General features: G+C 43.3%; 1 protein-coding gene across 3 annotated transcripts in view; it reads left to right on the top strand.

Annotated features, from left to right (window-relative positions):
* Window positions 1–14416, top strand: part of DPYD (dihydropyrimidine dehydrogenase) — a 533115-nt gene that overhangs the window by 356542 nt on the left and 162157 nt on the right. For all 3 annotated transcript variants that reach the window (XM_066623608.1, XM_066623607.1, XM_066623609.1), the window contains one exon: window positions 13355–13423. In XM_066623608.1, the coding sequence (XP_066479705.1) occupies window positions 13355–13423 (69 nt within the window). The remainder of the gene's footprint in view (window positions 1–13354; window positions 13424–14416) is intronic.

Genomic DNA, 14416 nt, shown 5'->3' with positions numbered 1-14416 from the left:
TTTTAATGATGGGTGAGTCTTTCTTGTCTAACCTCATAATTAGCTTCCATCTTCTGATCTACCTTGAAAAATTTGAAGGCACTAAAGCAGTAGTTTTCACTCTTTTAGCACTGGGACCCACTTTTTAGAATGAGAATCTGTCAGGACCCACCAGAAGTGACATCATCAAGCAGGAAATTTTTTAACAATCCTACGCTGTAATCCTACCCACTCTTACCCAGGAGTAAGTCCCATTTACTGTCATTGTTGAAAGCATCTTCGTAATAGCCTTCTGTGGCATTTCCCCAAATGCAGTCACATGCCTTGGTAGCATTAAGTAGTATATTAAAAATAAAATATTGAAGTGAATGGGTACCCACCTGAAATTAGCTTGTGACCCGCCTAGTGCGTCCTGATCCACAATTTGAGAAACACTAGTCACTAAAGAATTATCTGAGAGAAACTTGGAAAGGCTGAGTCAAGAAGAGTTAGCCCCTAGTTTTCCTTCCAGCCTTTCTATTTCACAAGTAAACGTGTGGCTGGTGTCTGCAGTGGCCTTGTAGGCTTCACCCTTCAAGATATTTAGAAATTGTAGTTTCAGTTGCTTCGTAGTTCAATATATTGGGCCAGGAGGCATTAGCAACTACAAGTTTCATATATCCCAGCAGCAATACATGGTTTTCCTTGCAGAAAAGAAGGAAAAGATTAATTTTGTTTTTAGCTTACCATGGTATGCAGAGGATACATATCCATATCCACTCAATTCTAGTTTCCTGCCCTGTAGAGCTATATTCTCTGCAACTCTTACACACTCATAAAAATCATATTGGAAGATCTGCTACTCTCATTTGGCCATTTTCACAATGAGCTGTAGGAATCCATTAATCCAGTAACTGTCAATTTTTGCTTTAAAATCACAATGCCAGTTTCTTGAGGACAAAAATCAATGCTGATATGCACCACAGCTTATAGCGTATTTTAAAAGACATCTTTGACAGCCCATCTGTTGACTGATGAAAGATGGAGTGTAGAAGCAGTGTTGGACTGGTAATGGCATATGGGACATCCTAAAACAATAGAAGCAAAACTCATAAGCTGTGATAGCATAGAAAAAGACATCAATATTGCATTGCACCTACTGTGAAGTCTCTGACTCCAGTTTGCTGAGTTGGTTCCACAGTATGGAATGTTCACAAACTTTCTAATTGCGATGGGGGAGAGGAATCTGTCTGACTGTTTGCAGTCCAGCTTCTGTGATTAAAAGTTGCCAGTCTATGAATTAATCCTCACACAACCTGCAGAAAAGAAACTGATGAAAATGCAGGTGGAAAAGATAGTGGATTGAGGAAATGAGCAAAGGAAATGGGAAACGAAGACTGCAGTCCTATGCACATTTGCCTAGGAGTAATCCCTACTGAATACATGACTCGCGTCTGAGTAGAGATGCATAGCATTGTGCTGTAAGGCCAAACGGAGGGTTCTGAAGAAACCTAGCATTTAAGATGGGGGGAACTGTTTGGACTAAATGACCGTACATGAAAATGCAACAATCTCTTCTTTGTTGTTTTATAAGATCTCAGGGAGTGGGGGGGGGGGAGACACATTTGATGGTGGGAGATGGGTTCTTAATTCATTAATCCCTGCCTGTTGTTAAGTCAGTAACCAAGCAAACGTGCATTCAGCCACATGGGGAAGACCTATTTGGGGAATAGGAATATGGCAAGGTAAACTTCTCCTCTGCTCAAATTTTTCAATCTCCCCAGTCCCCTTTTCAAGTTTAGGCAGTTCAAAGAAAGCAAAGAGACTTTTATAAAAATTAATTCTTCCACTTCACCTAGAATGGGGGGGGGGCGGTCACAAATCTGTAACAATACCCCATGTGGTGGCATCAACATGCAATCACCTTCAGGAACTGCCTTCTGCATTTAAACAAAGCATGTATTATTCCTGCTCTTGCCTTTGGGAGCACAGATTTGTTGTCCAGGAAGTTTGTGTTTCATTTTAAAATAAAAATGTTGGAAAAATCTATACTGAAGGAGGAAAAAACCCCTCGGGATTTTTTGTCTACTGCCTACCTTGTTTTTCAATGTGTGGTCTTAAGAATCAATAATATGTCAGCACCCCATTGTTAAGTTTTTGCTGCAGGTTACAGCTTATGTGTTTGAAATATTGTAAAACTAGATATAACCACTTTCCATTAGCTCTTTTGATTGTGCCTTGGCTTCTCTGGCTCCCCTGGCACTAAGACAATGTTTTAAAAGTAAGCTACTCCTGCCAGGGTTGGCAGAGTGGGTTGGCTGACTGGCAGCAGATATATGCAGGAACTCATTCTGCTTTGTTTCCACACTGTCCAATGAACACTCGAGACAACAGATATGGGAGAAAGGGCCACTTTATTTCACATTAGCAAGAGAAGCAGAGGCTGAGACCTGCAGCATCCGAGGCAGCGAAAGCCCCTGTGGTGCGGGGAGGGACCTCTGGGCGGTACCAGAAACCTCTGCCCCCAGGCGGGCATGCACCCGACTCCAAGTCGCACCCCACTGCTGGGCGGCGTGTCTCATCCATGTCTGTCCCTTAAGGGGAAGGCAGCTGGACCGCGGACTGCACCACCTCGAGCCGCTGAGCCTCTGAGGTGTGCCCCGCGGTCCCGGCCAGGGCCCCGTCTACGTCCTCGTGCCGCCGAGCCCCTGAGGACTGAAATAGGGTTCCGCCCTGCCTATGCCGCCTGAAGGTGCATGCCAAAGTCCCATTCACGCCTCCTAACCCGCACCACCTGCCCTCTTAAAGTGACCAATGGCAGCTTGCAAACAGGGGGGTTGTAACCCCCTGGCCCATAACAGTCTGGGGTAGGCGAAAAAACTGCCTGCCCCTCAGCCAATCTTGGCAGGCAGCAAAAAATTCCTACCCGGCCCCAAACGGCGACCAGTTAAACTCAGACTGCCTTGCGGGCGGGCAGGCGGTTATTCCCACGGTGCCCATGTGCAAAAGGAGGAAGAGAGCTGGGTCTCTTGCCCTTTTAAAAGGTCTGCCGTAGCTGCCAGACCCAGCCCCTTCCCCTCCCCCTTTGGGAGAGACTCTAGTGTCCCGGCCAGGCCAAACAAACTCCGATCACCTCTTTAATTAGGCGATTGGGATACCCGTTAGTGGGTGAGTGGGAAGGGCTGAACTGTAAAGCTTCATTCAGAATTCCAAGTGAGCATCTTCTGGTTTTGTCTTTGTCTTCTTCTTCAATATCTTTTTTCATGAGTCCTTTGAGCTAGTGTAGTGTAATGACTAATGGCCCAATCCTAAATGGGGCTACTGCCACTGGAATTAGTGTTCTGGCTGTGGAATGCACTTTGCAGCATTGTAAACCCTGTTCTGCAAATGCATAATCCGTGCGCTTCCAGGCTGCCACCATTGGTAGTCAGGTGGAACGTAGTGGGGGGTATAGGAGGATCAGGGGGAAGACCAGGGTCATGTTGGAGGCAGGAGGGAGCAGCACCTGGTGATGCTATCCCCTTCTGGAGCCAGCCTACATGCTCTGTTTGTCTCCTTGAACTTCCACCACTAAAGAGCTGACATAAGTCAGTGGAGACCCATTGCTGGTCACAGGGCTTATGAAGGGATAGTGAGTCACCTTGGACCTCCACCAGTCTCCTTGGACCTCCCAACCCAGCACATTCCATAAAGTTCCTTGGACTTACACCAGCTATTGTAAGTCCGAGGAACTTTATGGAATGTGCTGGGCTGGGAAAATGAGAATATGAACTTGATATGCACCACTGTCACCAAGATGCTCCCCCTTCCTAAACTGCCTCCAGTTTAAGTAATGTATCAACCCAGTTTTCCCCCAATCTGCCCTCGCCACCATCTTACCTACTCTGGCACTGGCTGGTGGAGCCAGGGACATGTGCTTGGGGCCTCTAGCTGTTTACACCAGCAACCCCAGTACTCATGACAGTGGCACAGCTTTTACAGTGCAGGAGCAGGATTTAAGGCTCTGAATCACTAGAGAGGCTGCTGTAGGCCCTGTATTGGATTGGGACAATTACAGACTCAGATTTGGACTGCAACTCCACCTGTTCTCTCATGTGCAAAGAGTATGGCTACATCTGCTATATCAGTATCAGTGCATGGTTTTATGAAAAGCATTTGTTGTAGAACCCATGGCTTGAAGGGAAATCTAAAGCTAAAAACTAAACATGACACTGTGAGGTCCTAACGTTGGCATCAGGTTTCAATCATCTTGGTATCCAAATTCATTTATCAGAGATGCCAATCACCCATAATTTCACTTCCATTTAAACAAAGAGGAGAGATGGGATTAATGAGGTGAGAAGAGAGGGCAGGAGTTCTGGTCTAGAGGGTAGAGCCTCCGTTAGCCCGAAGATAACATCAGAAGGTCGCCAGTTTGAGGACACCGGCAGCTCCCTGGACGGCTGAGAATGGCGAGACCTTGAAGCAGCTGACAAGCCGAGCTGAGTGATTCCACCTGCTCTTGGTGTGTGCAAGAAGTGTTTTGGCTGTCCTCCATGTGACAGATGGAGCTGCTTGTCAGCTTGCGTGGGAGAATTGGAGGCCAGAAGTGAAACCAAACCAGGAAGATCCATTCTGAAATGTTGTTGGTTCTTGAAAGAGAGAACCTCTATGATTGTAAAAATCCCCTTGAGGGATTTAGAAATGCCTGCCTATGTAAACCGCCTTGAATAAAGTCAGAGGAGTAACCCGATGACCAGAAAGGTGGTATATTAATACCGAGTTGTTGTTGTTGTTGTTGTTAATAATGTGAGTGTTTCGCTTCTGTGCAAATCAGCCTATCACTCAGTTTGGGCAGGTAACATTTTATCAGATGTCCTCGGCTGGGGTTTTTCAATCCAATCAAACAGATAAGATTTTACGTTTGTTATCTTAACAGATAAAGAAATATCGTTACCTGCTGTTTCCAGTACTTTTGTCCCAATAGTCCAAAAAAAAAAAACACCAAACCCTTAAAATCGAATGTTAGCAGCTCAGTACCTTACTTTGTAACTAGATCACAGTCTGCATCACTTGATCCTCTTTGATTTGCATATACATTGAGCATACCTGAGACATAACAGAAGGAAAGGCACTGTGATGCGACTGGCTTGCAGGCTCCTCATTGCCTGCTCTCTGACAGAACATCTCTGTTTAGCTTTGTTGTTTGCCAATCCCATTCTGTGTTCTCTGCCCCACTGTGAACAAACACCAGCGTGCTTCTGTTTGGAGCTGCTGTTTTCTGAGATTATTTGCCTGCCGGAAGGATATTTGCTTTATTAAAAACAAACAGCAGCAAAGATCTGCTACGTCTCAATCTGGGCAGGCCCTGGACAGTACAACAAAGTGACAGGTGAACATGCAGCCCAAAAAATGGAAAAAAGAAATTCTACACATAAATAAAGGAATAATAGCTACAAAGTACTTCGTCCATTCAGATCATCCAGTCCTTAACACTTTATTTGCATAGGGTATCCTTTAAGAAGCAAGTCCGAAATACAGCTGAAGAAGCAAAACAAAAGGCAGTTAAATTGCTCACTGCTTCCTCCCTCCCCCTTGATTTTTTTTTTTTACTCCCTCTGAAAGTGGATTTAAAGTCAGTAACGTCAAGACATTCTGCATTCCTTGTCTTTATCACTATGCAGGATCTTTTTTTAGTAAGCCAGCATTGAAAGAATAGATTTATGGACTGAACCTACATTGTTTAATATGTCCATATCCATCTAGATTGACAGTTTCTACAGACTTGAATTTCCCAGGGGAGTGTAGTGTTACTGGTGTCAGTGGATGGCATCATTTACTTCAATGTTCCATTATTAAATTGATAACAAGATAATTCCTCTGCTTCTCACAGACATGACAGGGTTTATAACTGTTAACTCTCTTATTGCATGAAAGTTGATGCTGTAAGAGGGTTTTAATAAGAAACGTATTCTTATTTCAGTCCAGGGACAAATCAAAATTTCATGGGCAAAAACATACATTTTTTTTAAGCTCCTAAGGCACAATAATTGAGGGTTGCAAACACCTGTAGGATTTTTGTGTATATTTTTTTTTCCATTCAGTTAAGTATATTCCTATCTCACAATTATATTTAAACACCTATGGAAACTCTATGCTTGTAACAAGCCAAATGCTTAACTTATGATAAATGAACTTTTTCCACATGTTCAAATATAAATGCAGCTTAATTGATTTACTAGCTGAGTACTGGTTCAGTAAAACACATCTGGGCAGCCCAGTCCTATGTAACTCCCTGTATAGCGGTGCAGTCACATCAGTAGGACTCACTCTGTCCTCCTGGGGGGGGTGGCGGATCCTAGGGTCTGGAGACCTACTTGGGTTAAGGGAACATTTCGTTCCCTTGTCCTGGGGAAGGTCTGCACTGACTTGCTTGGTCTACTTGAACCTGCACCAGCAATTTCACATTGTGTTTAAGATCTGCACCATATATAGACCATGTTGACATCTGCACATGGGAAAATGCTTGGTGAGTGGGGCAGGAAAGCACACTTTCACTTCCTTACCAAGCATAAGGAATAAGGTCAGCCCAAGTATAACATAGCTAGGCTGGGGTGGGTGCATTCCCCTCCTGCAGCGGAGTGATACTTTTCCTCCATCTCCACCAGGAGGAGGGGGTGACAGCGTTCACCATTGTTGCACAGCAAACACCACAAAATGGGCCCTCCTGCCCGCCCTTGACCTCGTAGGGCTCCAAGTGGAGTTGCCTCCAGGGCCTCACAGGCTCCAGGAAGGGGGGTGACTGTACAGGCATGGGGGGGGTAATGATGTGGGGGCATCCTTGTTTCACCCAGTGCCATGTACCACCCTCCAGCTACGCTACTAAGCCCAAGAACTCCTAGTGCCTGAGGCAATGTGTCAAATGTTGACACCCCCTACCAGTGATATACCTGCTGGTGCCACGCTCTTTCTCTCCTCCTCTCACTTCCTAAATTTGAAAAGGAGTAGAATAAGAAGTCTAGAGGAGAGAAGACTGGTGGGGTAGAACCTCACAGTGAAGTCAGGTCTCCTTGCTAACCTTCCCCCTCGGCAAATGCTTCAGGCAACCTGTGTATAGGCTGGTTGTGATAAGGAGAATGTATGAATGAGGATAGACTGAACTGGGCTAGAAGGAAGCTTTAGGCTGCAATCCTATCCACACTTATCCAGGAATAATGGGACCAACTTCTGAGCAGACGTGTGTAGGATTGGGCTCTTAAAATCATTACTACTTGAAAATACATAATCAAAATAGAACAAACGAGTGCGCTACACTGGCCATTGCTTCTTCTGTGTAAGAAGCTGGTTATAAATTAGTTGAACCAAATATGGAAAGGAAATTGCTCACAGAGGAATAGTCTCAAATGTTATGAGCATCACAAGTGGATAATAGGTGGCAAAAAATAGTAGCGTAACCTTTTTTCCATCATTGCTGACGTGGCATGAGCATGTAAAGTAAAAATGAAATACCTGCTTTGATCTATTTGGTTTTCACTCTAAGATGCTATTTTTGTCACATGCATGAAGTTAATTTAAAAAGTGGACTCTGAAATGAGTCCATATTGTAAAGCTTATTTTCTTAATTAAGAGTTTTTGAAGCATTCCATCTCCAGCATTGCCACCTCCTTTCTACAAACCCAAGAGCATTTTCACATAACTCTTGATACGAAACTAGTTGGCCATTGCTCACCTTTGTCCCCCTTCCCTCGTTGCAAAATGTTGCTTGATTTGCAGTTGACTTGCCCAGACTTGAAGAAATATGCCATGTCTATATAAGGTACTTGTTTAAAAATGTTGCCACAGTCTGTTTACTTCTTAAGTACAATAGGATGGAACATTATGTTTAGTATCTTGCAGACATGTTATGGATGCGTCAGGAGCATGAGCTTCCTTCCACACACCAGATATACACTGGTTCATAACAGGGATGGACCATGAGTCAAACTAGAGTTGCGAAAACATGTGTTTTTCGCAACTTATACAGACTCAAGTCGCACGTGTCAGAAACTTGGGCACTGACTTGGGACAAGACTCAAATAGATTCAAGTCAAGACTGGCTTTTGTGTGTGCTTGCAACTCTGTTTTGTGTGTGTGCTTGCTTGCTTTTTTATCCCGTCACTTCTGTGACTCGACTTGCTTCTTGACAAGACTTGAACTTAGTCAAAATGAGTTGAACAACAGATCTGGACAAGTTGCAACAGCCACTGTTATGACTTATGGGCAACTTGAGTTGGGGGGGCCAGAGATTCAGAACTTGACGGAATTTGATGAAGTGGCTTCGACACATTCCTGGGTCATAATGAAAATCTGAAAACAGCCTTTGCGTGTACAGCTTTATGCATGTAGGGCTTTCAGCATGATTGAGACCCCTGTAATACTACACAAATGCATACATAGAGGTTCAGATCTTTTTGTAAATGTTCATTAGCTACATGCTCATGGTGTTTCTTCGCTACCCCATTTGTTCATATAACAACAATTAAAGAGGAGATTTGTTTCCCATACTTGGGTTCTTTACTCTTTTAAAAGCCTGCTTCTGGTGTGATATAAACCATAGGATGCAAAAATAATTACATAATATTAAGCATTATACGTTTGTGTATGTAGTACGTGTGTGTGTGTGTGTGTGTGTGTGTGTGTGAGAGAGAGAGAGAGAGAGAGAGGTACTACAAATCTATTTCTGAAAGAATTCAGATAGTGTTGAATACTGTACTTATGAAATAACATTCCATCTGTTCCCTTGCTCTGTAATAAGGCCTTTAACATAGAAAATGCTGCATTATGAAAGGACATTGTTTGCATCATTGACATTTTATTCCCGTCATGTGTTTTTCAAGGTTGAATAAAATGCAACGCATGGCAGTGATTGGTGGTAGTTAATCAAGGCAATGTTTATAGTAGTTAGTGCAACCAAAAACCAAGAATGGGTAACTTGTAATAGATGGTAAAAGAAGGTAGCAGGTGCTAATAACTTGTTTTGCATATCTAAAATTATCTTTCAAGAATGTCTCCTTATTTAGTTGTAATGATGTTCCTGTTCTGTCCTCAGATGTCCCCCAACCGCCTTTTCACACACTAATTTCCAACATACCAAATAATTGTCATGGAAGGTGCTTTTGCTGAAATCATCACTGCCGGGCACATGCACTATATGGGAAAAAAGTTTTGTCCCAATTCTCCCCAACCCAGAGCCAAAGATAGGCCTCATGCTTATGTGCTACTCTCCTGCAGTTGCACAGGTGTTTGGCCATTTGGGCTGGAACCCCCAATGCAGCTATTGAACTTAACTTGTTCAGGCTGCGTAGAGATATACACCATCTTATGTTTCTGTCTCGGGGGGCAATTCATATATTTGCCAGTGCAATATGGTGGCCGTTTTTGTTCACCCGGGCCCATGCTGCACTTGTCTGTATAGAAGAATCATGTGAATCACTAAAGTATGTTCCTGTCAGAGTTCACTCAAGATGCTTGCAGAGTAAGCAACGAAAAGCAAAGGAGTGGCCTAACTGTGCTTACTTCCACAGTACCCTTACCATTCTAGCTAGCTTGAAACAGAAAATGGCAGCCTATTTTTTTTTTTTTTAATGTATGTGATCTCCCTCTTTTTGTTTTGGGGTTTGTTCCTTTGATTGCTAATATCTAAAAGTAGTGGTCCTGTTACTGGTTTAAAAGAAACAACATTTTTGTAACAGCCCTGACGGACCTATGACTGTTTCTTTCCCTCTCCCTGGAATTGTGGGGGAGAGCTCATCATTATATGCTTGAGAAATATCAGTGCAGCTTTGATTGCTAAATTCCGTAATTGTATAATTCTACTGATTTTACTGGATTCATGCCTGCAGCCAACTCTTGGGGTTCTGTTTTTTTCCTTCATGTATCCATAGTATGAACTTTGCTGTTCAGAATATTGACCCAATAGTGAGCCCAAAGTTTGGCTCACTTCTCTGTTTATCCATACAAAATGTGGAGACGATGGTTGTGTGTACAGAGTATGATAGACTTGCCTAATCCTTAGGCCTTCCATGCGGCTGCTGGTACATGGAGGGTGAGAAGGAGTACTTGATGAAATTCTGGCCCACATTAATGCTGCCAATTTCCAAGATTCTGACTCCATTTTAAAGGGACGTTGCAAATGTACAAATCAACCATATTCACAATAACTATAAAGAAGGTATCCAACCATCATATGCCACACTTATTATTAGGGTGTGTGATGGAGCCTCAAGGATATACCCTAAGCATGCAGTTTCTGTTTCTGTATTTTTAACGAGGGATCTTGCCCATCTTATCCAATTAATGAGTTGAAAACTAACTATAGAAAAGTTTTAGGGTTTATCTACAGTAGACAACTACTTATCCTCCAGGTGTAAGGTAAGCGAGTGAAGCATCGTTAAAGAGAACCAGACATTAAATCAAAAATGTGTGTATTAACAATAATTGGAAAGTTTCCAAAACACTACAGGGAAAGAGTAAATGGTTGGAAGACCTTGAGAAGTAGGTAGGAGCAGAGCTTGAAAAAATGTTATTGTGACCTTGACTAAAATGAGCCCAGCAACAATTGCAGAGAAGAACAATGTGAGAGTGTGTTTCAGTGCAGTGATGATAAAGCAGCTATATGCAAACCACTTAAACCAAGTTACTTCTGCCTATGACTTGTATTGTTGACCAAACTGGGTCTAACCACAGTTAAGTGGAATTCTACTTTTTTTTTTTTAATTAAGTGGCTGGAACAATTGTGAATGTCCATTAAATGCAAACAAGGTCAGTCAGCAGACAGTTCATTAAGTTTTCTGAAAACGAAGCCAGCCTCTTAACTGTATATATGTCAGCAAGCCAATTAAACACCCACTATTTTTATTGTTGTCTTCCCTCATTTAAAACAAAGGCCTTCCAACAGAATTGTCAATTGCTATTACCCCTGGATGGAAGGCTTTCAGGAAACCTTCAGAATAACTGTAATAGAAGCAAATCTACCATTTTCCTCTGGCATATGCACAGTGATGAACTACACAAGATGGTGTGGCTTTTGATGCTGTCAGGTAGGAAACTGCCATAGTCAAACCTAGCTCATAGTCCATCTAGCTCAGATTTGCTAGCACTGTATGGTAGTGGCTCCCTAGGAAGGAATTTTTCTCTGTCCTACTTGGCAGGGCTCGGGATTGAACATAAGACCTTCTGCTTGTAAGGCACCACACATTTATGAGACCCATCCATGTTTCAGTGAAAGGGCGCAATCCAGCGCTTGGCGTGGACTGGCGCAAGTCCCTTGCGCTGGCCTGGGAGGGTTGCATACATGCCGTAAGGCATGTTTGCACCTCCTCAGGAGGAAGCTGGGCCAGCACTCCGAGAAGCACTGGCCTGCAGAAACTGATGGAAGCCTCTGTGCCACCTTCCTCTCAGTACCTTGGATCGACTTGGATGTGCTGATGCAAGGACAAAAAGGTAGGCAGGGAGGAGGTGGGTGGGAGGTTGGGGGAGGGTGGGTGGTGGGCAGCCCTGGGGGCAGGCAGGCGGGCGGGGAGCGGGAGGCAGGGCTGGGATCTGGCAGTTATGCCAGATCTCAACCCCCATTCCCGGGGAGAATGGAGCAGCTCCAAGCCACTCCGCTCTCCTCGGACTTGTGCCACCTAGAGAGGTGGCGCAAGTCTGAGGAGACCCATAGGTGCCGGCAGCCCTTACCCAGAGGTAAGGGGAAATGTTTCCCCTTGCCTCTGACTGAGCCGCTTGTGGCCACTATCCTGCGCTGGACACAGCGCAAGCCGCTTGGCTTGCCTGTTCCAACGCAGGATAGGATTGCACCCAAAATCTCTCTCTTAGGGTGCAGTCCTAACCAACTTTCCAGCACCGAGCTAAGGGCAATGCAGCTCCAAGGTAATGGAACAAACATTCCCTTACCTTGAGGAGACCTCTGTGACAGCCCCCGCCCCAACTGCAGGGTGCAGCACATGCCTCATTGGCACAGCTATGTCAGACCTGGAAAGATGGTTAGGATTTGGGCCTTATGCCAACAAATAGGTTACAGTAGGCGACAGATTTGTGGGCTGTTGTGCCTCACTTAAGACCGATATCCTGTGCAATGTGGAAAGCCTTCTTTGTTGCACAAAAATGACAGAGAGACAGAGAAAGCGAGACTACAGTGGCCAATCATTTATAGTGGCATAGAGCTGACTTTGTCAGTTGTGTGACTTGTTATCTTCGGCAGTAAAACGGTGTGTGAGTGGGCTGTATAATATATATATCATATGATATATAGGCGCACACATGAGTATGTGGGGGAGTGTTAAACAGTAGGGCCCAAAGGCCATGAAATACAAGGACTGGCCATGGGTCTGCCATCTTCCTATGCAGAGTCCAACTGTATACCAGATATGAAGGATGTGATCTGTTTACAACTGCTGTGACTTCCATCAGTGTTGTTTTTTTCTTGATATGCTAATGTAACAACTAAAGGTATAATGGCTTCCTTTGTTTCTGGGCCGCTGCCAATTTGTCATGTATCTCTCAAGTGCTCAGTTTTGCAGACCATATTATCTGAATATTGAAAATTATTGTGAATATTGAAAAACACTTCCCAGATTATACTTTTCTGACGTGAAAGGAGGAAATGCATTTTTGTACTGAAAATAATGCAGGGAGGATAACAGTCTCAGGAGAATTGCATGAACAATAATATACAACTGTATTGTAGTACTTTGTGAGTATGCCAGGTGTTTAGAGGGTATAGCCCTTACAATAACCCTGCAAGGCAGTGGTTCCCAAACCATGGCTCTGTGGCCCACCAGTGGGTCATGACTCAATTTTGTCAGGTTGTGAATTTGACAAGACAGATTAGACTATGTGCATCAAGGGTTAAACAACCTGCTGCTGGGGGGGGGGGGGCAGGGAGCACTGCTGCCCAATCACTAGTATAGCCACAGAGGCTTGAGTAGCTGGTAAAGTGAAACTTCTTTGAGAGCATCCCAATGCTAAAAGGTTTGGGAACGATTGCATTATGATTGTATGCTACCTGGAGCTCCATGATGGAAGAAAAACAATACAATTAAATAAATCTATATCTAATTGGGTGGGGTGAGGTAGATTTTCTTACAATTTCATGTAGCTTATACCAAGATTCTGACTTGCCCAGTGTGTTAAAGCTAAGCAGACATTTGAACTTCCATCTTCTCGATTTAAGCTCAGCATTCTGTCTACTCTCCCCCCACCTCACTCACTTTTTTTTTTTTAATTCCCATGATTTCTGTACTGCAGTTCCAATAACAAAATAAGATCATAAGAGCTTTGTGGGGAACAAGGGTTTGAAAGCAGGCGCATAACAATATGTGCAGAAGGAATTATTCGGGGAATGCGGCATCGTATAAACTAATACTTATCTTTTCAGATTGTCATCGCCAGCATCATGTGCAGCTATAATAAAGACGATTGGACTGAACTTTCAAAAATGGCTGAGGTAATGGCTCTTAATATGCTCTCTCTCTCTCTCTCTCTCTCTCTCTCTCTCTCTCTTTCTCTCTCATTGCACACAACTGTAAAAAAAGAAAGAAAAATGAAAAATGAGACTTTAAGACATATCCATTATTGCTTGTTTGTTCTGTGTTTTCATTAAAATGATAGAAATGTAATCTGTTAAATGAATCTGTTAAATGAATCTGTTCCATTGAAGCGGTCCCCTGGACTTTGCATTCCACCTGAAAATACTTTCGCCTTTGAATCTCTACACTTTTTATTTGCATTTTAAGCAACCTGCATATTATGACGGATGCCCTGTTAAATTTAATTCTACCTTTGAGAACCTAACTTGATCTTACCTTGCCTTCAGGCGCTCTAGTTTGACAGCACCAGAAGAAATTTTGAATATAAAACTCTTGAATATTTAAAGCATAAAAGGCTCGTTTAATACTGTTCCGGATCTAATACTGATTTGCAGAAGAAGAAGAGGAATTTAAAAAAAAAAACCGGACAGCACATACTATACATAATAGCAGTTTGTTGGGATTTTTGGGGATCTGAAATCATCTCAGTCACAAACACCTGAAATGTGTACCCCTCTCTCTCTTTAAAGCAGCCTTTAAGAACATAGTTTTTTTCCAGGTTGAACGTTGCAAGAAATGCTTTATTCATACCATAACATATTGTTTGTGAGATATGTGTATGTCCTGAAAACATGAGGTGGAAATTCTCTGCACTTTCTCAGGAATAAGGAAGTCATTGGCACATTCTTTAATATCAAATGGTAACATTTCCCCCCCCCCCCCGCATTACCACTTCAGACTATAGGTGAGCATTGTGTTTTCAAATGCTCCCACGTGAGATAAGATGGGGACAAATTTCCCTGCACACAAGCCTTTTTCCTGACAGCTTATTTTTCTGTGAGCAGGAAGTAGCTAATTTTTCCATAGGGGAAGTATTTAAACAAGGAAGACTCGCCTGCCGTCTGAAATGA

Source organism: Tiliqua scincoides, chromosome 4 (genome assembly GCF_035046505.1).
Source record: "Tiliqua scincoides isolate rTilSci1 chromosome 4, rTilSci1.hap2, whole genome shotgun sequence".
NCBI lineage: Eukaryota > Metazoa > Chordata > Lepidosauria > Squamata > Scincidae > Tiliqua > Tiliqua scincoides.
The sequence above is the reverse complement of the archived record's forward strand: the minus strand, read 5'-3'. Positions and strand labels throughout refer to the sequence as shown.